At 41.6% G+C, this 27,147-nt stretch overlaps 1 protein-coding gene across 8 annotated transcripts in view; it reads right to left on the bottom strand.

Moving 5' to 3' along the window:
• Positions 1-27,147, bottom strand: part of JPH1 (junctophilin 1) — a 117,748-nt gene that overhangs the window by 18,554 nt on the left and 72,047 nt on the right. For 2 of the 8 annotated variants that reach the window (XM_045003718.1, XM_045003724.1), the window contains one exon: positions 4,212-4,873. In XM_045003718.1, the coding sequence (XP_044859653.1) occupies positions 4,212-4,873 (662 nt within the window). Of the gene's footprint in view, positions 1-4,211; positions 4,874-13,307; positions 13,548-27,147 lie in introns of those variants that run through there. The other 6 variants (XM_045003719.1, XM_045003725.1, XM_045003720.1 and 3 more) reach the window with 4 other exon arrangements.

The raw sequence follows: 27,147 nt of genomic DNA, 5'->3' as shown, positions 1-27,147 counted from the left end.
ATGTGTCTGACAATTTTATTCTTTACTATTGTTTCAACTAATTTGCCCGGTACCGACGTTAGACTTACCGGTCTGTAATTGCAAGGATCACCCCTAGAGCCCTTTTTAAATATTGGCGTTACATTAGCTAACTTCCAGTCATTGGGTACCGAAGCCGATTTAAAGGACAGGTTACAAACCTTGGTTAATAGTTCCGCAACTTCACATTTGAGTTCTTTCAGAACTCTTGGGTGAATGCCATCTGGTCCCGGTGACTTGTTAATGTTGAGTTTATCAATTAATTCCAAAACCTCCTCTAGTGACACTTCAATCTGTGACAGTTCCTCAGATTTGTCACCTACAAAAGCCAGCTCAGGTCTGGGAATCTCCCTAACATCCTCAGCCGTGAAGACTGAAGCAAAGAATCCATTTAGTTTCTCCGCAATGACTTTATCATCTTTAAGCGCTCCTTTTGTATTTTCATCGTCAAGGGGCCCCACTGGTTGTTTAGCAGGCTTCCTGCTTCTGATGTACTTAAAAAACATTTTGTTATTACCTTTGGAGTTTATGGCTAGCCGTTCTTCAAACTCCTCTTTGGCTTTTCTTATTACACTCTTGCACTTAAGTTGGCAGTGTTTGTGCTCCTTTCTATTTGCCTCACTGGGATTTGACTTCCACTTTTTAAAGGAAGTCTTTTTATCTCTCACTGCTTCTTTTACATGGTTGTTAAGCCACGGTGGCTCTTTTTTAGTTCTTTTACTGTTTTTCTTAATTTGGGGTATACATTGAAGTTGGGCCTCTATTATGGTGTCTTTAAAAAGGGCCCACGCAACTTGCAGGGATTTCACTTTAGTCACTGTACCTTTTAACTTTTGTCTAACTAACCCCCTCATTTTTGTATAGTTCCCCCTTTTGAAATTAAAGGCCACAGTGTTGTGCAGTTGAGATGTTCTTCCCACCACAGGGATGTTGAATGCTATTGTATTATGGTCACTATTTCCAAGCGGTCCTGCTATAGTTACCTCTTGGACCAGCTCCTGCGCTCCACTCAGGATTAAATCTAGAGTCGCCTCTCCCCTTGTGGGTTCCCGTACCAGCTGCTCCATGAAGCAGTCATTTAAAGTATCGAGAAATTTTATCTCTGCATTTCGTCCTGAAGTGAAATGTTCCCAGTCAATATGGGGATAATTGAAATCCCCCACTATTATTGGGTTCTTAATTTTGATAGCCTCTCTAATTTCCCTTAGCATTTCATCATCACTATTACTGTCCTGGTCAGGTGGTCGATAATAGATCCCTACTGTTATATTTTTACTAGAGCATGAAATTTCTATCCAGAGAGACTCTATGGAACCTGTGGATTCGCTTAAGATTTTTACTTCATTTGAATCTACACTTTCTTTAACATATAGTGCCACTCCTCCCCCTGCATGGCCTGTTCTGTCCTTCCGATATATTTTGTACCCCGGAATGATTGTGTCCCATTGATTGGTCTCAGTCCACCAGGTTTCTGTGATGCCTATTATATCTATATCCTCCTTTATCACAAGGCACTCTAGTTCACCCATCTTATTATTTAGACTTCTGGCATTTGTGTACAAGCACTTTAAAAACTTGTCCCTGTTTATTAGCCTGCCTTTTTCTGATGTGCCAGATTCTTTTTTATGTGACTGTTTGTCATCTGATCCGGCCCTTACATTATACTTCTCATTCCTCTGCTCCTGACTATAACCTGGAGATTCTCTATCATCAGACTCTCCCCTAAGAGAAGTCTGTGTCCGATCCACACGCACCTCTGCAGCAGTCGGCTTTCCCCCATCTCCTAGTTTAAAAACTGCTCTACAACCTTTTTAATGTTTAGTGCCAGCAGTCTGGTTCCACTTTGGTTTAGGTGGAGCCCATCTCTCCTGTATAGGCTCCTCCCATCCCAGAAGTTTCCCCAGTTCCTAATGAATGTGAACCCCTCCTCTCTACACCATCGTCTCATCCACGCATTGAGACTCTGAAGCTGTAATTAAGAAGTGTGCTGCATTATCTCTCGTAAATGTAAACAAACTTGTTTCTCTTAGCGATTGGCTGAACAAGAAGTAGGACTAAGTGGACTTGTAGGCTCTAAAGTTTTACATTGTTTTGTTTTTGAGTGCAGTTATGTAAAAAAGTTACATTTGTAAATTGCACTTTCATGATAAAGAGATTGCACTTGTACTAGTACTTGTACAAAGTGAATTTAAAAATACTGTTTCTTTTATTTATCATTTTTACAGTGCAAATATTTGCAATCTAAGATAATATGATGTGAGCACTGTACACTTTGTATTCTATGTTGTAACTGAAATGGATATATTTGAAAATGTAGAAAAACATCCAGAAATATTTAATACATTTCAATTGGTATTCTATTGTTTAACAGTATGATTAATCGCGATTACTTTTTTAAATTGCAATTATTTTTTTTGAGTTAACTGCGATTAATTGACAGCCTTAATTATCTGGCTTTTTTCAAATACAAAACAAATGTTTATTGAATGTTTTTTCTTTTTTGGCATTATTATTGACAATTTGACCTTTCACATCTAGTAATGGAATATCTAGGCACAATGGTCTAAAAACACAATTTCAGTCTTCACTTTCAATTTTATGATATTAATCCAACTAGAATTTCTGTTAAAAAATAAAGAGGAAAACTAAATTTTCCATGGCAGTATAAGAGCTGAACATTATAAAACTTTAAGGTACTTGTTTTGGGAGTTTATTTTCCTAGGAAATAAAGCAACTGCTTAGATCATTTAATGGACTGTAAGATCCCTCACTGACTTTGAATCAGGTCTTTTACATATATATATGTATAAATGAAATTTTTGTATTTGCTGTATTTACAAAGCTGAAAAACCTGGGGCACAGCTGGGGAACCATTGAAAGACTTGCCAGAAACAGACAGGAGTGGAGGAGCTCTGTCACTGCCCTAAACACCAGAGGCGTAATAGGAACATAATGATGATGATGATGGAACTAAAAGTACATCTACACAGCAACTAGACACCTGTGGCTGGCTGCGTTAGCCGACTCTAACTTATGGGGCTTGGGCTGCGGGACTGTTTCATTGCTGTGTAGATCTCTGGGCTCGGGCAGTAGCCCAGGCTCTGGGATCCCATGGAGTGGAAGGGTCCCAGAGCCCAGGCTCCAGCCTGAGCTCAGAAGTCTACACAACAAAGAAACAGCCCCGCAGCCTGAGCCCCATAAGCCCGAGTTGGCTGACATGGGCCAGCTGCGGGTTTTTCTTTGCAGTGTAGACGTACCCCCAAGAGGCTGAAATATAACCTTTGTAGCTGATATTTAATAAGAATCTGTAATCAGGACTTTATTAAAGTCTTATCACATCACTGGGGTATTTAAGGCCTGTTTGATATACTGACATAGATTTAGCCCCAAACATTCATATCAATTTACAGGGTAACCCTTAGCTCAAGGGAGTTACCTGGGTGATGAAGTTGATCTGTTAGGTTGATTCTGAAGCTGAAATTATAAAAACACACATGTGCCTGATGTGACACTACATATAATTTTTTTAATGGCTGCCCAGTAATTCATTGTTAACTATTCAGCAGCAGCTCTCTGCATTTGGAAATTACCATTCTCAGGGCAAACAAATAATAATCCCTGTGCTGATAATGATTATATGCAGGTTTACAGCAAAGCTACATGGAAGCTATAAACCTTTCAATGACAGTCTTCAGTAAATCCCACTGGCACTTTAACAATTAATGGGGAAAAATGTTTGTTACACTCATAACATTGGATTTTTGGAAGGTACTGCATAATTTTTTGGGTATACATCTAGAAATTGTTAGATTCTGGCATCAGCCTAGCAGTGTAACCACCACTGCCAAAATATCCAATAAGGAAAACATATTGGTTTGAGGTGAACACATGAAAAAACACCAAAACATTTGTGTGTGTAAGGATCTTGCTGTTACATCAATACACAAGAATTTATTCTAAGAACTGCCACTGTCAATATTCCAGCTACAATCTGTCCCTTCCATATTTTTAAGAAAGACAACAGTGAGGTAAAGAACCTCAGTTCCTTACTCCCATTGGGTGTTATCCAGCAGTCCATACACTAGATGAAACTGCTATGGAAGTCAGCGAGTTTTGCCTGGACATAGACTGCAAAGTTGAGATGTAGCAGGCAGAGGAGCAGTGAAGGGGAAGGGGCTGCCAATAGTACTTACCGAATGGATTTCCACTTCTTTTTCTGCTGAAGAATGGGACTCATTATTAGCGGAATTCTTTGGTGCAGCAAGTTCAGGTTTCTTTACTTTTGTATCAGATTTGCTTTCTTTGGCATCTGGATTAGTCACAGATCTGGCAGGACTTGGCTTCTGTGGAGTTGGTATCCGTGTGAGTGCTGAAGGTGATGGGTTGACATCTTCATCCTCCTCCCTGAGCTCATGTGGAAGCAGTGTTGGATTCATTTTTACGTAGTAGCCATGGTAATGACCATGCAGTTCCCCATTCTCTGCGCTGATGGGATTGTGGTGGGCTGAAAACTTTGGCTGATGTTTCACCACTATCTCCTCCTTCGTGGGTACTTTTGAATATAGAGGCTTGTTGACCACGGCTGTTACAGTCTCACTAGCTAAACTCTTTTTTTCTTGAGTGAGTCTCACCTTTGAGCTGGAGTTTTGTCTTTTAAATTGTTTAGTAGGGGAAGGCTCAGATGGAAGAGGAGAACTGTGCTTTGGGCTTACTTCAGGTGTCCTAGGAGGTGTGGTGCCTTTTCGATAAAAATGAGGAGATTCCTTGGGGGAAGGTGTTTTTTCTTGAACCTTTTCTTCAGGGTTTTCTTTTACCTCCACGCTTTCTTGAAATCTTTGTTTGATATAATCAGGGCCTGAAAAACAGTATAACAAAATCTTATCTCATTAAAACAAGAATAGGGCCAGGTGCCAAATCTGCCACGCTGTGGGTATGGATCTGGGACGAAGCTGAAATTAAGAGGGAAAATAAAAACTCACTCATTTCTGGACTTTATATTATAATGCATTTGCTAATTAAAGTTGCTGCACCTTTTCCTCTCTGTTTGGCAGCAGTTTGGGCTTTTCACTATTGGTTTGATCACTTTGCCTTCAACCTTGCAAAGGGACATAGAAAATGTCTCCAAATGAGACCATTGAAATCAATGGGAGTTAAGTGCCTAAATACCTTTCTGAATCTCACCCCCAAGTGGCTACGTTTTTATTTGTCTCATGCATACATCTGCCATTTTTTCTCTAATTGCTCATTTTTGTCAATCTACCATACATGGCCCTCATCACCATGATACCTGATTGTTATTTTGGTTGTTAAATACTTAGGAGGCAATCTCTCTCCTTATGCCTTAATAACCTATAGGAGACTGAGCTTGAATCTTTTATCAGTTTTCTGGTTTGATTATGAGTGGATATTTGTGTGAGGGATTGTATTGTCTCTGTCATTGGGTACGTCTTCATTGCAGAGTAGACCTGGGCTCTTAATCAGAAATTTCACCCAGCTCCTCTTACACCCCCCCCCGTCATCCCCCCTTATCTGAGTTTAGTGGTGCTTTCTAATCCTTTACAATAATAGCATCTGGTAAAGAATATTGTAACTTGTTGCTGCTGAGATCTGGGAATTAGTTTGCCACTAAAAGGCTGTGTCCCTGTGCAACAGAAACTCAGTGAAGTACGGACTTCCTAACACACAAATACAAATTGATGGTCTCTCTCCCTCTTAAAGTTTTAATACTGATCAGTAGTAAGGTCTTATTATTAGTTTGTCATTATTTGTACAAAATATACTTCATTACATTTACAGTATTGTCTTCAAGGGTTCAAAAATCACTACAATGTTTTAATAGTAATGAGATTTTTTTAAAAAAGCTCATTGTTTTCTTTGCCTCCTTTTTTACCTCTTAGGACATACTGTAGTCACATTTCCAATCTTTTCTCCACAAACAGGAAAGCTAGAAATATACTTTAAAAAAACAAACACAAAAAGAGCTGAGATTGTCACATAATCGCATGATTCCAGAAGCTGACTTTAATAAAACACCAACTATCACAAAAATCACAAGAGTTGGCAGTATTACATTTAGCAATATTCTATGATGCATTATTCACAGCTAGTTAAAGCTAAAATGTAATTAAAAGAGTAATAAAGCACACTCTGTAATGCAGGAGCTTGGTTTCTTTATTGCCTTTGTTCACTAAGAGCAACATTCTGCTTCGTCTTTTACTCAGCTTTGAAGTAAAAGGGGAGAGTGTAAGGGGCTTAAAAGGAGGGACAGCTCATGTTGGCGCCTGGCAAAGTTGTAGTCTCTGAACTCCAGGGAGCACAGGGACTTCTCCATCCCTACTCCCTTGAGATACAGAGAACCCCAAGGAGGCAGAGGAGATGGGGCCAAGGCCATGGCCCTGCTCCTGCCTCCTCATCAGCCTGGAAGAGGGGCTAAAGCTGGGGGCGGGGCAGGGTGCACCCCATAGAGTTATGTAGCCTTCCCGTCTGCATTAGGATGGATAGGGATGAATTTAGTTTCCCTGAAGCATGATTCCTCCTGCTATTTCCCAGCGGCAGCATGTCTCCTCAGTTCAGGGCTTTTGTGCTTCACAGGCATGATCTGAACCCTTATCACTAAATATCCAAAATTCAGTAGCTTGCAGTGAATCTCCCAGCCTCATTAGTGTGTAATTTAATGAGCATGTATTGTATTTTGTTATATTTATTTCTATATCTGAAGAGAGATATTGAAAATATATAAATATATTTTTGCCAGCTCTAAAGGCAATTCCTCTCTTCACGAAAGGTAATTAGTACAAATGACTCATTTTTTATGATAGAAAAATCCTGGCCTAATCAAGTCTCTGCCTTTGTGTCTCAACTGGAAAAAAGCAGTGTTTATTGTGATACAGTGTCTTCATTGTGAACAAGTTCATCTTCTGGTTCAGCTGAGCATGCTAACACATAAACCAGGTAACAGTTTGATGGTTTACATGACAATATATTATTTTAAATTACCTATTCTGCTAGTGTAATAGTACACGTTCAGTTGCTCTTAAAGAATGAATACACTACATCCTAATCTCTTGTGGGTTTTACTTCTATTCCTGTGTGACCTTGGGTAAGTCACAACTTTTCTTTGCCTCAGTTTGCCCGCCTGTCAAAAGGGATAATTTAGTGGGCGCAAGTGACTCACCTGTTTGAAAATATCTCCCTTGTTCTGGAGCTATTCCCTGTTATAAAATGGGAAATCCTGTTAGCACCAGTAAAATCTTTCCAACTGGGCACTCTTAACTATGTCTATGAATGTGCTCCCTCCTAGGAGTTACTGCCTGAAGCTTAACTCATTAGGGCTAGGGATCTTGGGTTCTCAGTCTAGTGAATATGAAAAGAGGGTTTTTCTCTATGATTAAATGGAGAGGTGGGTATCCCAGTATGCAAAACACTGAGAGCCCAGGCCAAACAGGGACAGTTGAGCTGGGTCATGCAGCATTTGGAGTCCAGATGACTAAGTCAGATGCCTATTAGGCCTGTAGGTAAGAACATGCTGTAGAAGAAGCTCTACCAACTTTTTGAAGGGTGAAACATGCATCCTCCCCATTAGACCAACTCTACTTGCTGGTGTTGAAGGAAGTGGGTCTGGGGCTCTGCTCTCAGCCCACCCCTTTTAGCTCCCCTTCTGGAGGCTAGCCATACCAACAGCGCTAACGAACGCTCTACTCCTAACGTGGCTGGTTCCCTGCACAAGATAGGCTCCTTGTGTCCTTTTTCTCTACTTGCATTCCTACGCAGGCCCAGCCACAATCCTTAATATTTTATCCTTAAGTGGTTTGGGCGGGAGGTCTACAAAACTACAAAGTGGTATTATCATTACATGCTGTATGCAGAAATGCTGGTTTGAGAGTCACCTGGCGTTACCTAAGAGACTAATTGGAATAATGGTGACTAAAATATAAAGATCCATGTACTGCTTACTCTAGAGACTAGTTTTGAACTGTGTTTGCTCTTCAGTAGAGAAGGGAATCTAAAGCATGACAAACAAAACACACCTGTATATACAGTAAACATTGTTCAGTCTTTCCTTCTGTATAGACATATTAAATTTAAAAAATATTTAAAGGTCTTGTACAGAAAAGCACTGTACAAATAATTTTCTAGAAAAAAGGCACCACTTTAAAACCTGGAGAAACCTAGCATGGAAGAATTAAAATGGTGCAATTTTATATAAGCAGGGTTTTGTAGACAAAGAAAAGATGGAAACTCTCTATACAGAATCTTATGTCATTCAAAGTACAGTACATGATGATAGTACATAATTCGATTTCAGAGTATTTCAGTGGTAATTATCAAGCATACACCTATTCCTATTTTTTAAACCGGAGTGTGTAATTATGTAACATCCCCTAACTTATTTTATTTCTATACAACTGATTAACTAATAATAATGATAGTTGCTTTTGGACCCAGTAGATTTAATTCCTAGGTAATGAATGACATTTCTGTTCACTTTAATGATAATAAGTGTAGTTATATTGTATTAAGGCTAAATTCTGCCCTGAGATGTCCACGCAATGCTCCCAGAACTTGGTTCCAATCCTCACCCCAAACTGTCAGAGGTGTAATGATGACATTATCAGATCCATTGCTTGCTGAAGTCAGTGCAGTGCCTAAGTGAAGAATTTATTGCTAATATTTGTATTACATCCATGCTTAAAGTGCACAGCCAAGATTGGTGCCCCACTGTGCTAAACAGTGGCCGTATCCATAGTAAGAGAGAGACTGAAGAGCTTACAATCCTATTAAGACAGAAAAAAGGCAGCAAAAATAAATATCAAATCCCCATTTTACAGATGAGGAACTGAGGCACAGAGAGAGCATGGCCCCAGTTTAGCGAAGTACTTAAGCACATGCTGAACTGAATAGTCCCACTGAACTCAACAGTCAGTTGTCATGGAACTGTGTATGTGCTCAAGAGCTTTGCTATATCATGGGCTAAGTGATAGCCCAAGGTCACAAAGAGTGTCTTGGGCAGAACAGGAACTGAACTTGCATCTCTTGAATCCCAGTCCAATGTCTGAATAACTAAAAGCCCATTCTCCAGCTTGGCCCTCAGAAACAAAACATAGATACATTGATATGTTATACCACTGTGGATGAACTGAGAGTTACATTTAGTGAATTAAAAAGTAATTACTACATTCATTCTGGTCTGGAAGACAGAAATACTAAATAATTATCAGGTAAATAAACAGGTCTTTACTGTGTTGTACGCTGGAGCAAAGCAAGAGCACACTGGTTGTAGCGAAAGCTGGAGCTCTAGTTGTTTAAAAAACAGAATGATCTTTTTTGAACTATTGATTGCTGTTCACTGTATGAGGAATACGTTAGTGAAAATCCTGTGACTTCGTTATCCTTCATTATGAGGAGATCAATGTTTTTCTGTAACACTACAGCTGCCAACAATATCTGTGCTGTCAGTGAGAATTATTTTATATGCTACTGAATATTTATAACTGAAGTCTGACTTCAACCTGATCTCAAAGATGTATTATTAGAGGGTCCCTATCCTGCAGGTCCCCATCATGGAGAATACTCATAGACTTCAGCAAGACTTTCTCATGTTAGAGATTTGCAGGGTAGGACCTTTATAGGTAAGCAATTCTCAGAAGTCAGGATGATAACTGTGGGGGAAGGAAATAAAAATAATCCTTCATCAGTCTCTTAAACTAAGTATTTCAGTGAGTCAGCACTAGGGTGAAAATAACTGTATTCAGTAAACTTTAGAAAGACAGGATTTTTTTATTATTACTTCATTGTGGATGTATGTGGAGGGAGGAAGAGCTATAATTAAAGTCTTTGGAACCTCCTGTTTTATTTTAATATTTCTAAAGGTTAAATTACACGAAAAAAGAGCTTTTCCACTGCTAGGCGGCACATGTCAATGGATGGCTGTTTAGAGGCATATGTAAAATGAATTGCTGGGGTGAGTGGACAGTTTTGTCTACATTACCACTTACTATGGTTGTGGATTTATTTATGTTTGGTGAGATTTGCTGGCAATATCTGTACAGTGACCAAGGACTGAATGGAATTGCAGACTCAATCCTTCAAGATGCTGATCTCCTTCAAGTAGTAAACACCTTGCAGGATCTAGCACTAAAGTATTCTTCTAGCTCCTAAAGATGGTTTCCCACTCCTGGTCATATCTGAGGCGTTTTGATGGGGAACACTGTAGATCTAGCACCTTTCAGTGAACTCAGTTGTACAAAAAAATGACAAAATAACACCTACTCAGTAGCATGTTCCATCTTGTTCGTATGATATAAACAGTCAGACTAAGTTTGTACAAGCTCTGGGCAAGTTTTGAGTAACACAGTCAAATCAGTGGTTACAGAAACAGTACAACTTCACTTGTACAGCATCTTTCATAATAACTGAACCTGAGAACACGGTTCATACAATTGTGTAGTTTAAAAATGAATAATAGCAGAAGGAGGGAGAAATGCATGGTCTAGGCAAAGGTTTAGAATACAATTTCAGCTGGGATTTGAAAGGAAAGGGATAGTTGATGACACAGCATTCAGTGCTGTTTACAAGGAACCTGAGGTCAGAAGCTGATTTGCATTTTCAGCCTCTGGCTGGTTAGTTAGTATACCCAGGATTTTTAAGTGCCAGTCAGCAGTGTGCCCAGGAAGTCATTAAGCTTTACTTCTCTGGATTGGATTTTAAAATTGTCCTTGCCTGCCTGGCAATAATATATTTTTCCTAATTGCTAGCTCTAGCATTGAGATGTCTCAGGGTCAATAGCTTTGCCCAGATAGGCAAATTAAAAGACAAAAAGCCATGTCTATGCTACAAAGTTTGGTCAATTGAAGTTACTTCAGTGTACAGCCAATGACCTCTGTATATTGCTTGGGTTCATGCATACGTGGGTGCGTGCTTTGGTGCTGCATGTACTCACCACAAGTGCTTGCATCCATGTAAAATATGGTGCACCACGGGTAGGTATCTGAGTTTGTCCTGTGCTGCCATCTGATACAATGCCTTGTGGGACATTTTTGCCATGCTTTGTGAAATACCAATGATTCACCCAGGGATTTCTGGGAGCTGGGGTCAAATTACTACCATGCCACTTTCTCCATTCCATAATGTTTTCCACAGCTCACAACTTTCATGTTGGTTGCAAAACTCCCACAGTCCTGCATGCTGCTTTTCAGTCTCTGTCATCTCTTTGGCAGAAGCATGGACTCTGAACATCTCAGCACAGTTCTCATGAACGTTGCTAATACAGAATGCACAATTCTCTGGTATTTGCAGAGCTCTACCTGAGCAAGTACTATTATAACTGGGATTGTAAAGAGGAAGACATGGAGATGTTCAAGTGCAGAAATGGGCTGATGATGGGAAAAAATGCCAGGTTGTTGCTGGTGTTCAGGGAGCAGCTCCACACAGTGGATTTCTGCTTCTGGTCTCAAAAAATGAGCACTGATTGGTGTAATTGCAGCATAATGTACATTTGGAATGACGAATAGTGACTGCAGAACTTTTGGATGCAAAAGATCACATTTCTGGATCTGTGTGCTAAGCTCACCCAGACCTCCAGCATAGGGACATGAAAATGACAGCTGCATTGTCAGTGAGAAGCAAGTGGCAACCATGCGAAGCTTGCAACACCGGACTGCTATCTGTAGTGGGCAATCAGCTTAGAGTTGGAAAATCCACAATGGGGGCCATTGTCATCCTTGTGCGTAAGGCCGTTAAGCGTCTCCTGCTACATAGGACTGTGACCCTGGGTAATGTAAAGGACGTATGGATGGATTTACAACACTGGGGTTCCTGAATTGCTGTGGGTTGGTAGATGCACCCATACCACTATGCTGGCGCCAGTCCACTTTGCCACCGAGTACATCAGCAGAAAGGGATACTTTTCCATGGTTAAGCAGGGACATTCTTTCCCGACCACCGGATTACCATTGGTGATACTGAAATAGAAACAGCTACTCTGAGGGGCCCAGCCTACCCCTTGCTCCCATGGCTCATGAAGGTTTACAGTGGCCACCTGCCCAGCACCAAAGAAAGTTTCAACTACTGGCTCAGCAGGTATAGAATGACAGTTGAATGTACTTTTGATACATTGAAGAGATGCCAGTGCTGTTTACTCAGTAGACTGGAACTCAGCAAGGCAAACATGCCCCTGGTTATAGATGCATATTGTGTACTGCATAATATCTGTGAGGTGAAGGGGGAAAAGCTACTGCCACAGTGAAGGGGTGAAGTGGTCAGGCTGTCTGCTGAATTTCAACAGCCAAAACCCAAGGCTATTAGAAGAACCAACTGTGGAGCTGTGTGGGTGAGGGAGGCCTTAAAAGAACCTTTAATAGTCAGCCACAGTAATGTTGTCTGATGCTTTTATGAAATGTGTATGGGGCTGAGTCAAAGAAGGGGACAGACCGCAGCAAGGCAGAGATGGCTGTCCACAGGAGGGCCTAGGGAGCACCGACCATGGAGTTCTCCAATGATTGGAAAGGCTGCTGAATCCTGGATCTCTGGGGATGTAGGTCAGTAATGCTCTGCAGCATCTGCGTTTATTGCCTGAGCAAACCCATTATGCCCTGGTGCTCTTCCACAACCCCCCCTCCACAGAACACAAATTCTCCAAGCTGAAACTACTTTCCCCCTAGATTTGGGATTCAAAGTCTCTGGCTAATTGTGCTGCTTCTTTTATCATTACTCTTCCTCCCCGCTCCACATCGGAAGCAATAGTGATGCCAGTGCCTTCCAATAGCTCTGCTCTGGCCTTTGAACATTCTTTAGGGTATCCTCCAGATCTGATTGTTGTATGTGGACTTGTTGTGACTGGACAGGGCATGCAACTTCAGAGGTGAGCCAAAATATCTTTTGAGGTCAGTATGACGTAACATGATGATGTGCCATGACAGATTGTGCTATAATCCAACAATGCCATGTTGTCATGGTAAATGTCATGATGCACAAATATGTCGGAGGACAAACTTTAAAAGGTGGCATCCCAAAATCCCCATTTGGCTCTAAAGCAGTTTCAAATTCACCCCTCCCTCTCTCATAAAGCAAGAGAGGCTACTTTAATTTTTAACTGCTGCAGGCCTTTAGTTACTATGTACCCCATGTGCAAAAACCCATGTATTCGTTATGCTTAAAAAATATAGTACATCGTTAGCCCTCTGAAATGCTTGCTTTATTTCTTTACAGAACCAATATCATAGTGCACTACAAACAAATTCCAAGTAATTTTGCTACAATGCCTAATTCTTTCAAAACCTCTACTGGTGCTTAACTCTCCCGTGACATCTGTGAACAAGATGGGGCCTCTTCCAATCTTACAATCAAACACACAATTTGACCTGCTTCTAGGCAAACTCCAAAAGTGCTTAGTCACTTATTTACAGGCCATGTACAGGCCTGGCCAAGGTCAGCTCCCAAGTCTGTCATTTATTCTGCTCTGCTGTTGACATGCTGGGGATAAACTGTTGACATGGATTGGAGATTGGCTGCTGCACTTCTAAACCTCCTGCCTTTCAGAGATAAATGCATTATAAAACGGAAATGACTTTGTTAGCAGAACATAACGTGATACTTAACTCACAAACTTTAGGAACGTATAACAAAGGTTAAAACTCCATCCAAGCATTACCTGACTTGCTAGAGAAAGTATAACGGTGTAAAAAATGTAGGTGAACTTGCATAAAATGGTCCAGGTTGTGTGCAACATCATGAACTTGCAACTCAAACAGCATGGTAAACAAGTGAATCCAACAGCGAAAACTTTGAAAGGTAGCATTTCTCAACCATTCAATGCAACATCAAATCCTCCCGTCAATTCCTGCAAAGCTACCTTAAGCACAAGTCTCCCTATCATTCACTTAATTGAGTACAGTATTTAGGCAGGATTTTTGCATGTAATATCTGTAACTGTTTTCAAATTAGTAAAAAAAGACCCTAATTTCTCATTATTCAAAATAAACCTTAAAAGCAACATTTTCAAAAAATTTCCAAGTACATATTTACAAGATGGACAATATGTATTAAGGGACTTGATCTGATGGTATAAATAGTAGAATAGTGAATCTCTCAAATGGCTATCGATAAACACTTAAGTGACAACAGTGTTTGTGACTCTTCTGTGTTCTTTTTGGGTACGTCTACACTGCAATTAGACACCCGCAGCTGGACCGTGCCAGCTGACTCAGGCTCACAGGGCTTAGGCTAAGGGGCTGTGTAGACATTCAGGCTCGGGATGGAGCCTGACCTTGGGGACCCTCCCATTTTGCAGGTTCCTAGAGCCCAGGCTCCAGTCTATGCTGCAATTAAACAGTCTCTTAGTCCAAGTCAGCTGGCATGGGCCAGCCACAGGTTTATAATTGGAATGCAGACATACCCTCTATGACTATCCTAGCAAATGTCTAAAGGAGAGCAGGAGGAAGGTTTGTGTAAACAGCACATTTTGAACTCATGTGAGTATCTGCACTGTAAATTAGGGCCTAATCCTGCAATGATAGGCCCCTACATCTATGGAGCTCCATTTGGAAATACTGTGCCTGGATTTGGATCTGATATGAAAGATAGGGTTACCATATAGAAAGTGTGAAAAATCAGGACAGAAGGTGGGGGGTAATAGGCGCCTATCTAAAAAAAAAGCCCCGAATATCAGGACTGTCCCTATAAAATCTGGACATCTGGTCATCCCCTAATGAAAGATGGCACTGTGAGTAGTACATTTCTCTACAACACCACGCTGGGACATCAGTTCATTGTCTCAGAGGAAAAAATGGAACGTCTTGAATCACCAACACTGCTTCCTGAAGGCACTTTGTTTTCCTAAGTATCCCTTTACTAACCAGGACTGACTGTACTTAGTTTATATTTGACAAGATCATATTCCAATGAGATATGGCTGCTGGGGTAGGACAGGCTTAATTTTTCCTGGCCGAATAACTTACACATGCTGTAATCTTCATGAGTGCCACTGATTTTTAAAGGCTCACTTAGCCTGTGACCTGCTCCCCCACAGGCAGACACCTTGATATGGGACAATTGACAGGATAAATAAAGTTTTAGGCTTTGCAAATATAATAGCAATCCTTTAAAAAATATTTATTTTCATTTGGGCTTCTTGTGGGCACAGTGCAGTTATTAGAACCTCTGGTCATTTATTCCTTTTAAAATTTCCTGAAGAGTAACTCTAGATCATATTTTGTAAAATCTGAATAAAAACATCAAAAAGTTTTAACCAATATTAACTAAAGCAGCATAATAGTATTCTGTTCTAAAAATGGTTTTGTATCAAACAGAAGAGCTAATGCATGCTCTCCACGATGTGCTGATTCTGCAGGACTGACACTAGTGAAAAGAAGTAAAGTCACTAAAATAAGCAGATATGACTGAATACATGAAGATATGCGGCATAAACAGCTGTTTTTACAGTCAGTTGTCACAGTAGAATGACACACTGATTTTTGTAACATTTCTTTGAATACCTTCCAGCTTGTCCACATCTTTCTAGTATTGAGGTGCCCCCAAATAACCTTAGTATTCTGGGTGCAGTGTCACCAGTCACGTGGAGAAGGGACTAATACCTTCCTTCTCCATGACGTGCTGCCTTTGCGTGTACAGCCTAAAATAGCATTAGCTATTTTGCTGCCATATCACATTTCAAGTGCATGGGTCTGATTCTGCTCCCAAGAGAGTTTGGCAAATGACTTCAATGAGCATATGATCACATCTCATATCTAATATGCTGACTCCTGTCACTCCTATGTTTCTTTGATATTATTACTGATGGTCAAGTTTCTTTTTTTCATTTTAAACATTTAGGTTGATGATTTCAGCCCTATGCGTTAGCTTGGCTTTGTCTCAGACACAGTCAAATTGTGAATCCCTTACTTGCACTGGTGAGCAGTTACTCACATGAGAGTGGTATCACTGATTTCTGTCCACCAGTAATTATTTCCAGTCCATATTTGTAACTTCAACCAACTACTTTGTTTTTCTCTGTCATCACTTGCCCTTGCATCACCTCATTTTACTATCACCGGATGATTTAAATATATTGTGTGCTTCTTCTACATTTAATTAATGGAAATACTACCACTACTTCCTATGTTATCTCATTAGATGCCTCCTCCCTGAGCTCTCTCAGGACCGAAAAAAAAAAAAAAGGTAATGGTAAAATGACACATAGTTTTCAGTCCACGTGCCAATACTCATATCTACACCAATTGGAATGTTTTTTAAAAAAAGAGAATTACAAAATTAGCAGGCAAGGGAATGCAGCAACTGTAATGTCTTGTTTTAGCAAAGCATGGTTTCACAGTAGTCTCTTGTGAAGTCATATTTGAAAATTTCAATAGAGTTGGTCTGGTTCTTGAAAAAGCCAAGCTGTTTATTGCTCATGGTTCTGTTAACCTAGAGAAGTCCCCCCCATCCCCTTAACATGTGTTGCATAACTGCAACAAAGAATCCTGTGGCACCTTATAGACTAACAGATGTTTTGCAGCATGAGCTTTCGTGGGTGAATACCCACTTCTTCAGATGCAAGTATCAGAGGCTACCCCTCTGATACTTGCATAACTGCGTTAAAGATCTAATTGAACTTGGGCACTCCCAGACTGCTGTGAAGGGATTCACACACTGAATCCCCATGTTCTTTAAGCCTCTGGAGTGTGAACAAAATCCAGGCACACTCGAAGTGCAAATTCTTTGTCTAGCACTCTCCCCCGCGAGCTGAGACCCCATGCTCTTGACCTAATCTCATGAGAAACACACACAACTCAATACAAAAATTATAACCCTTACACACATTTCCCTGCCTTAGTTTCCTCAGCACTCTAGAACATCCTCTGGGGTGTCCAGGATCCTTTTGCTGAAGCTCATGTCTTGACTTCTGAACCATGGAGCCTCTCTCCCTAGGTCAGCTTGTGTTTTCTGAGTTTCATTGGTTCTGCAGCGAAATCTAGTCCTCCTGTTCGAAAGCATGCCTACCTCTTCACATCTCCTGCCCAAACCTCCAATGTCTCTCTCCAAAGCCTTCCCCTTAAGAGTCCTTTTAAAAACTCTTGCTTTGTCCCTTTGTTCTGTTGGATCTTCCACTTGTTCCACTTCCTCCTCCCTGCAGAAAAGTTGGAGGAAGTACCTTTTTTCAGCCTCATCAGCCAACCTGTCATTCAGGTGTTTCATAGTAACAACTTCATAATATGGACCAGAATTCATAATTTGTACAGACAGATTCCCCAAACTGTCACATACTCTATCAGAGATTTCTATGTGTGCCCCCTATTCCATCATGATGTTGAGCTAATGGATTTGCATAGCTGTCCTGGCTCCACTGCCTGTTGGGCCACAGGTCACCACAAAGGAGGGAGAAGAATTTGCCTCACTGCATCTGAATGAATGTACAAAATTTCTAATGATAAGAAAAGTAACAAGTTTTCCCTCCTGCACATATTTGGACTTGGGGGGCAGGGGGAGGGGAGAGGGGCTGTTTAGTTAACATGCCCTAAATGAAACCTGGACTTTCGGATTGCTACCGGCAATTAATATTTACTACGCCAAAGCCGAGATTGAGTAAATTAAACAGAGTAGTTCTATACAAAATAAGAGCAGCAGCTGAGCCCTCAGAATCTCTACAAGGCCATGTAGGCTCCATAGCAGTCTGACCAATTTAGAGGAAAGATCAACATGAACAAGAAGCGCCGAAGAAAATAAAAATCTCCACCACAATGAGATCTAGAACTGTATGCAGGGAGTTGAGATCTGTAAATAGACAAACCAATCCTTCCATCCATCTAAATAACACAGCCAACAGAAATTACTGCAACCTTAGTAATCCTCCAGGTATATAGACTGACCAGCCTTAGGTCAAAACTACAACCGTGTGTGTAAGAAATTTTAAACAAGAACAAAATACGCGAAGTGGGGGTGGGAGAGAAACGATATCTTTCACTGGTGTGGGGTGCTCTCGTCTCTCAGCCCATCTCTCACTGCATCATTGTGCTTCTAGCGCTGCAAGGGGCACAATCATCCTGTTTATGACTAGTGGATTTCTGAGTTGATGGCTGGGTAGAATTGTTCAAGAGGAAAGCCTGATAAGTTCTGACTTCTAACCTGGGGAAGCATTCAAGTTGAGAAGCATCAAAACAATCCCCTCCACCCCCATTGAGGTTTACTGTACCCAGAAGATAAGGGATACTCCTCTCATGGACTATAGGAAGATTGGAGAGAGGATGTTTAACAAAACTGTAATAGTAAAGACTTCCCCAACCCCAGGCTTCAAAACAGCTTCCTTAAAGACAGATGACAACCCACTCCCCAAAAGGGAAAATGCTGATAATCTGAAGCAACAAAACAGATCCAGGACGCTGATCTAACTCATAGGTTGTAGCTCAGAGCACTCCTTATGCCTTTAGAACTTCAGTGAGCAATATTAGCTTGAAATTCAAAACAAAGAAGATGCAGTGTTGTTCCCTCAAGATTCTGCTGTGTCACTATGGAGGTACACAACATAGTTCAGATATGAGTGCTGTTATCTGCTAAATACGCACTGGTTTGGACTCATTATGCAAGATGCTGAGCTCAGTTACATCAGTTTTCCATAAGGGTAACTTCAATAACAACTCCTTGACTTCAATAATAACTTCTGATTCTCACTAGTGTAAGATCAGAATCAGGCTCACAATCACACAGTCATCTCCGACTACGGTATAACAAAATTCATACCCCGTTTGCATTAAAGGATGCATTGCTTCTCCCCAAGTCATGTGATTATGTGAGACTCTCAGTTTTCATTTTCCAAAAAGTAAATTTCTGACCCTCGCAGAACCACCGCCCCCTAGACCAGAGGTAGGCGAACTATGGCCTGGGGCCACATCTGGCCTGCCAGATATTTTAATCCAGCCTTCAAGTTCCCGCTGGGGAGTGGGGTCGGGGGCTTGTCCCACTCTGTGTATGTCCCCCCCTCCGGCTCCCACGCGTAGGGTCAGCCAAGGGGCTCTGAATGCTGCCCCTGCAGCTCCCATTGGTTGGGAACCGCAGCCAATGGGAACTGCAGGGGCAGTGCCTGCGGACAGGGCAGCACGCAGAGCTGCCTGGCCGCAACTCCACGTAGTAGCCGGAGGGGGGACATGCCATTGCTTCTGCGAACTGCTTGAGGTAAGTGCCACCCTGAGCCTACACCCCTGACCCTGTCCTGCACCCCAATCCCCTGCCCCAGCCCTGATCCTCCTCCCACCCTCGGTCTCAGCCCGGAGCACCCTCCTGCACCCCAACCCCTCATCCCCACCCTGGAATCCTCACCCTCCCCCACACCCCAACCCCAAATTTTGTGAATATTCATGGCCCGCCATACAATTTCCACACCCAGATGTGGCCCTTGGGCCAAAAAGTTTGCCCACCCTGCCCTAGACCCCTAGTCATACCCTGTTGCTGTCTGCAGTGCTAGAAATCAGATTATGCATGGTTCTAGCATGAGTAGGCTAAGAGGCAGGGCTTCTTCTTCACCACACTATTTATCTTTGCAGTCACACTTGTGGTACTGTATTCCCAATATGCAAATACTAAGGTAACTAATTACAGAAAAGGTAAATGTCAGGACTTTAATGGTATTTCAATATTCACGATTCAGACTGACATCTCACTTTTACAATATTCTAGTTTGTTTTACTGCTTTACTCCCTTTTCATTCTCCCTCTAAACTACAGTATAACAGATGGAACATTTTGACACCTGCTGGTGTCTGTGTAAAATGAGTGTAATATTTAAATATGAAAATAGGTACATCAACTGGAATGTAAGAGGCATCATGCTAGGGGGCAAGCTAAAATTGTTTCATTTCATAATTGTAAATTGCACCTCACATTGTACCAGTATATACTGAGTAGGAGGCAAGAGTTTGAGGACTCAAAATTTAAGAGCCTGATCTAAAGACTCACATAGATTTCACTGGGCTTAGGCCTCAGAAGAATCAGACAGGATCTGGCTAAAAGAGAAAAGACACAATAATCAGTTGTTTAAGGAGAAATGTCTGCATTTCAAATGGGAGACTTTAGCCTTCACTCTGTTTCTCTTTCTTAAAGAAGACTGTTGATATCCCATGTGCAGTCATGTCTGCCTTGCTGACAGACTGCTTGCTTATCAGACATACAGTTCTAGCCAAGAAGAGGGTAAAATTACATTTTCCCACAATATATTTTTTTCCCCAAGACAATTCAATGCAATGAAAGGCTGTGTCTTAACTAGAGTCATGGAGATTGAGAATATCTCATGCTTCATTATCTTTCAGTAATACCTAATGGGATTCTATGGAGATGCTGTAAACCTAATACTGTAGGCTTGGGCAACTGAGAAATTGCTATAACGGAGACAACAATGGTGAGTTTGTTTTCTTTTAAACATGCATAAACCCAGTATTATTTTGAATAATGGCTCTTGGAGAGGGATATATAAATATTATTATGGGCGTGCCTTGTTTATTATTGTTAATGATATATGGAAATAAGAAATAGTGCTCTATCAGTCATAGCTATGCTATACTGGAAACATTTAAACATAACACTGCAGCGTACTGTGAGGTTCAGAACTGGGTAATACCAGACAGAAGTGATCTATTTGAGCAAAACATTCAGAACTTTCAGCCTGAAACTGGATATGTTAAGATTAATGCACCTTTGAGGAGATTCACAGGTGCACAATTTCAACACGATACTCTCTGGAAATCCTATGCTGTATTGCGGCTGATATGGGATACTTAAAATTTGGTCAAAATCTTTGAATATTTCAGTCCCTCAAAACAAAGCTTTTTAAGAAAAGGAGCAGAAATTAAAATATACATTTCACGTGTCTGGAAATGTTTATAATGGATTAGGAAACTTAAAATCAAGATTCATAAAGCCTGCTCTTTCAATCTCTAACTACACAGGATGTAAATGTTCCCACACAAGAGACTGACTCAGCAAAAACTTTCTAAAAACTATTACGTGATCTACCTGCCTATGAATTTTCCTCTTCTGTTCTCTTGCTGGCCATAATCCTGCCTGCAGAATTGAGCATGAATGACATAGCCTTGCATCACAAATGTCACCAGGACCAGGAGAGGAATCCTTCCACCCAGATCGTAGATGGGCAGTAAACTGCTCTACTGTTGCACTGTCTCAATGACTGAAGTAGCCAACATATTCTGGCAAACACACCTTTGTGGGAAGTTTGACAGAAGGATATGTATAGCTGCAGATCCCCTGAAGAACTGAGTGCTAAGATGTACAAGTGGCATGCACCCCCTGCAGACTCAATACTGTCCTTTCTTCTCTGGTACAGTAAGGTGAAACAGTTCTTTTGCAGAGGGTCTCTACATCTGCGGAGGAGGGAGGTCAAGATTTGTCCCACATAATTGGAACAAAACAGTTGTAAAATGGAAATTCTTCTTGATGAGAAACGGATCCTCTTACACCCCCTTTACACCAAAATCAAGCCATGTTAAATAACATTACTTTTGATCTCCAGGTATGCAATGAAAAGGAACATCTCAGGCAGATAGAAGTCTTGTCCAGGGGGCCAGGATTCACACTGACACAGTTTAGCATTTAATGTCTGGCTATTAGGGCCCCTTCGGTCTCCCAATCTTGGGAGCTTCTAGCACATCTCTTTCTGCAGGCTTCCATACTCCTTATTATCCTCCTCTAACCTATTTAATTTTGACAAGGTCCCTGTTTCCAAGTTCTTACCTTACTCACTCATGGAGAGGTATTAACTGGGCCTATTCAAAAATATTACTATTATGATTATTGGATGTGTCCAAACAACTGGAGTAGATCAAAGCCTACTAAAAATATATATATATATATATATATATATATTTTCAAAGCAATGCAGTCCTTTCAAGAAATTTGGTTCTGTGACTTTATTCTCAACCCATGATGTGTGAGTGTATTCAAAATTTAGATTAATTTTTCTCTGTCCATACGCCTTTCGACACTTGTTTGCTTTACATATACCAGTATATAATCCAAAATGAACAATTATAGAAGAAACTTAAGATAATCAAATTTAAATCATTATTATTTGACCTTTCATTGCTTTTGAAGTCTGTAAGCTAATAAATATTTACATAACAGTTACATTAATGTCACTTTGTACTCTAAAGAGACAAAACTGCCTACCTAAATTGTTCATGTGAAAGACTGCACTGTGTTTAAGCCAGTGATTCTCCTAGATCAGTGGTCACAAACCCATTGATTGCGATCAACTGGTCGATCATGGGAACTCTCCCAGTCGATCATGCTCTCGGGTGGTGTAGTGGGGCTGCCACTAAGGCCGACTTCCTGCCTGCCACAAACCCCTTGCCACTTCCAGAAGCAGCCAGCACACCCCTGTGGCCAGGGGGTGGGGAGGGGTCTCCGCGTGCTGCTCCTGCCTGCAAGCACCGCCCCTGCAGCTCCCATTGGCCGGGAATGGGGAACTGTGGACAACAGGAGCTTTGGGAGGTGCCTGCAGAGAAGGGCAGCGTGCAGAGCCACATGCCTCCCACCCCCTCTCAGGGGCTGCAGAGGTGTGTTGGTCCCTTACAGGAGTGGCGTAGGGCCAGGGTAGGCAGGGAGCCTGCCTCAGCCTCGCTGCACCGCCGCCCGGGAGCCGCCCGCAGTAAGTGCCACCTGCGGGAGGCCACAGCTCAACCCCTAGCCCTGAGCCCCCTCCCAGAGCCAGCACCCCATACCCCCCTCCTGCACCCCAACCCCCTGCCCCAGCCCTGACCCCCTCCCAAAGCCAGCACACCACACTCCCTCCTGCACCACAACGATCTGCCCTAGCCCGGAGGCTCCTCCTGTACCCAAACATCCTCCCAGAGCTTGCACCCCTCACCCACTCCTGCACCAAGCCCCAGCCCCAGCCCTGACCCCCCTCCCAGAGCCAGCACCCAGCACTCCCTCCTGCACACCAACCCTCTGCCCCAGGCTCAGCCCCAGGCCTAGCTTTAGGCTGATTCCCCAGAATCAGGCCCCGCACTGGCGCCTTTTTAATTTTTACTCACCCAGCGGCGCTCTGGGTCTTCGGCAGCATTTCGGTGACGGGCTCTTCACTCGCTCCTGGTCTTCGGTGGCATTTCGGCTGCGGGTCCTTGAGTGCCGCTGAAGACCTGGAGCGAGTGAAGGACCTGCTGCCAAAGTGCCGCCAAAGACCCGGAGCACCGCCGGGTGAGTACGAATTGGGCCCCGCACTTGCTAAAGCTGGCCCTGCTCAGCCCAGAGCCTCCTCCCACACTGTGAACCCTTTGGCCTCAGCCCAGAGCCCGCACCCCGTCCCGAACCCCAACCCGCAGCCCAGTGAAAGTGAGCGAGGGTGGGGAAGAGTAAGCGACGGGGAGAGGCTTTGGGGAAGTGGCGGGGTAGATCCTGGGTTGCCCTTAAATTCAAAAAGTGATCTTAGGCGTAAAAAGGTTGGAGACCGTGGGTGCCCTGGCGCCTGCCGGGGCATTTATGTGCACCCACCTAGTACCCAGCAGGAGAGAGAAGCCGCTGCCCCGCATCTGCTGGGGACAGAGAACTCTGGTGCCTGGAGCTGGCCCTGTATGTGAGTATTCTTCCTGCACTGATACTGCTGTTGTCTTGTGCGTTGCAATTTATTATTTTTTTAAATATTTTGCCCCAAAATGAGTGGCTCAAATAAAAGACAACGTCCATATTATTTCAATGCAGAGTGGGAAGAATCCTATTGTTTTATTGAAAATAAAGGGAAATGTGTTTGCTTATTGTGCGGGGGTGTTGTTGCAGTGCTGAAAAAACATAATGTCGAATGCTATTTCCAAACTAATCACGGCTCTTTTGACATTAGCCATCCACTTAAATCTGATTTGAGGAAGAAGAAAATTAATCAACTCAAATCAAACCTATCTGCCCAGCAATCTGTTTTCACTAGACAAGTGGTAAAGTCTAACAGTGCTACTATTGCTTCCTTTAAAATTGCTCATCTGCTCGCAAAGAAGAAAAAATCCTTTCAAGATGGTGAATTCTTGAAGGAAGCATTTTTGACTGGTGCTGATTGCCTGTTTCATGGATTTCCTATCAAGGGTGAGATTTTGTCAGCAATACAAGACTTGCAGTTATCAGACAACACAGTTACGAGGAGGATACATGCAATTTCAAGCAACATGCAAACTCAGCTAAAGGATGACTTGGAAATATGTGACTGGTTTTCACTGCAATTCGATGAGTCAACAGATATATCGGATACAGCACAGTTGGCAGTTATGGTGAGGATGGTATTTAGTGACTTCACCGTAAAAGAAGAGTTACTAAAAGTATTGCCTATGAAAGGCGAACAAAGGTTGAGAACATCTATAATTTATTCAAATCATATGCAACATCAATGAGTATGCCACTACACAAGCTGTCTGCAATCACCACTGATGGGGCACCAGCAATGATGGGCAGCGCCAATGGATTCATTGCACTCTGTAAGAAGAATGAATCCTTTCCGAACTTTGTCTTACATTGCATTATCCACCAAGAAGCTTTGTGCATCAAAGTTCTTTCTTTTCAACACAACATGAATGTCATTATTAAAATAATTAACTTTATTCGAGCGAAACCTTTGCAACACCGACTGTTTAAGGCTCTGTTGGAAGATGTTGATGATAAACAATCTGATCTTATTTTGCACACAGAAGTACGATGGCTGAGCAAAGGTAAAGTTCTTGCATGTTTTTTAAGCCTAACTGAAGAGATCAAAGAATTTCTGAAGTCCACAAATCAGAACTTTGAGCAACTAGAAGACTCCAGCTGGTTAATGGACTTGGCTTTTCTTGCCGACATCACTGATAAATTGAACATTTTAAATCTTGAGCTCCAGGGAAAAGACAAACATGTGGCTCAAATGATAGGTTCTGTAAAATCATTCAAAGCAAAACTGATCTTGTGGATGTCACATATGAAGACGAAGTCTCTCGTACATTTCCCAAGTATGAAGAAAATGGTATGTGACAGTGATTTTAACCCATCACCATTTGTTATCCACATTCAAACACTTCTGGAACAATTTGAAAAGAGATTTCAAAAGTTCACCATCATTGAGCCTGTAGTTGCCTTTCTTATGAATCCTTTTACTTGCCAAATAGAGGTAACAGAAATTTTCATCAATTGCGAGTCTCATTCATGTAAGAACAGAAGACGTGGAACTGAAGATTTTGGACCTTCAAAATGATATTGTTCTAAAATCCTGCACAACAGATGAAAACTTTTGGAATCTGGTTGACTGAAAAAAAGTTTCCTGCCTTAAAAAATGTAGCATACAAAATAAAATCTTATTTTGGTTCCACTTATCTATGCGAAGTTCTGTTTTTTACAATGATCATCATAAAATCAAAATACAGATCTTGACTTACAGATGCCCATCTTGATGATTGCTTACGAACGGGAATATCATCCTCTCAACTCTCCCAACTACGAAAAATTGGCTGAAGAAATGCAGTGCCAAAAATCACACTGACTTTATTAGAAAAACCACGTGAATTAATGATACCTATTTTCCATTAAGTGTTGATGAGCACGTATGATTAACTTGTGTTTAACTTTTTTTCATATTTGTTTGTTTATTGAAATCCAGATACAAGTAACAAAACAAAGAATATTTTTCATTAACCATAACGGGCTATCTATGTTAAAGTAAGAATAATAAATATATTTGGACCAGCAGTTCAACAATGTTTTACTTCTTTAAAATAAGTAAGATGAAAACTGTTTATGATATTTATTTTGTAAAAACTCCTTAATTTTTCTTACAGGTAGATAAAAAAGAACAAATTCACGGTAAGATGAATTTCATAGTAAGATGAAAGAGTAATTGCCAAATAATTTAATTAATACCTTTTACATGTAAAATTACCCTTTTAATCTTATGGATTCATATATTATGTAATATTAAATATGATGTTTTTTGTATTATTTAATGTACAAATACAAAATAAGCCTTGAAAAATTGTTGGCGCCCGCCACACTCTTCTGAAAACATGAATGTGCTACTGGCCACAAAAAGGTTGGGGACCACTGTCCTAGATACATGCCTTTACTGAAACATTTGAAATCACTGGGAGCACTTCCAGGATGTGACGTTATACCGATCTTAGGAAAATACACACACAAGTAGGGTAGAAATAGCGCATCCTGTATTTATATTATATATAAACGTAAACTAGAAAGGTTTTGTCAAAACAAAGAAACTGCTCATTATAATCATGAGGATGCATTGTAGTTTGAGATGTAATAATGAATTTCTTTGTTTTGGCTCAGTCTGAAAAAAAAAAGTTCCAAGATTATGAGAATAAAGCATGCTGAGACCAAAAAAATAAACTCATTTTAAAATAAAACTTCAGAAGATCATGAAATGTGTGGTCTCCCATGTATTGTCTCCGCATGTAGCTCCCAGAAATTGTTCTGAGCTTATGCTCTGGAAATGAGTATAGTTGCAAGTACTGGAAGGCACATGCAGCTATGGAGCCAGGATGCTAAGCTGCCTTATTTCCAGTGGTTGGTGACTTTTGGTAAGGAAAGAGGGAATAGGTTGATGGTAAGAAAAAGTCACAGGGTGAGGGCGCTGGGAGATTGTGGGAAGGCACTGGAGGACTAGTGGCCTTCAACTACAGGGTTACAACACACTACAGATAGCTTGAGTGGAAAGCTCACTTGAGGTCTGCCTTACTCCCTGAACCATGTTAGCTAACTCATGTGATTTCAACCATATCCCATAAATGAGGGAGGAGGGTTTTTTGTCTTGAAAGCAGGACAAGTTAGTAGGAAAATTGAGCTATAACCTGGAGTGAAGACAAGCCCTAGAACAGAGGTCCCCACCCTGTGGGGCATGGAGGAACATTCAGGGCGGGGGGGGGGGGGACACGGCTGAGGCCTGGCCCCACACCCACCGTGGCCCCAGCCTCGACCTCTTTACCACTGTCTGTGTCCCAGCCTCCCAGAGCCACGGCCCTGCTCCCAGCTCTGCTGGGGGAGTGGGAGGGGGAAAAGAGAGAGAGAGAGAGGAGCAAGGTGGGGCATGAGGTAAAAAGTTTGGAGACCTCTGCCCTAGAAAGATAATCAAAGAGCTGTAACTCTTGACTAAGGGGGGATATGACAGAGATCT

Source organism: Mauremys mutica, chromosome 2, assembly GCF_020497125.1.
Source record: "Mauremys mutica isolate MM-2020 ecotype Southern chromosome 2, ASM2049712v1, whole genome shotgun sequence".
Classification (NCBI taxonomy): domain Eukaryota; kingdom Metazoa; phylum Chordata; order Testudines; family Geoemydidae; genus Mauremys; species Mauremys mutica.
Note: the sequence above shows the minus strand (reverse complement) of the source record. Positions and strands in the feature narration are given on the sequence as shown.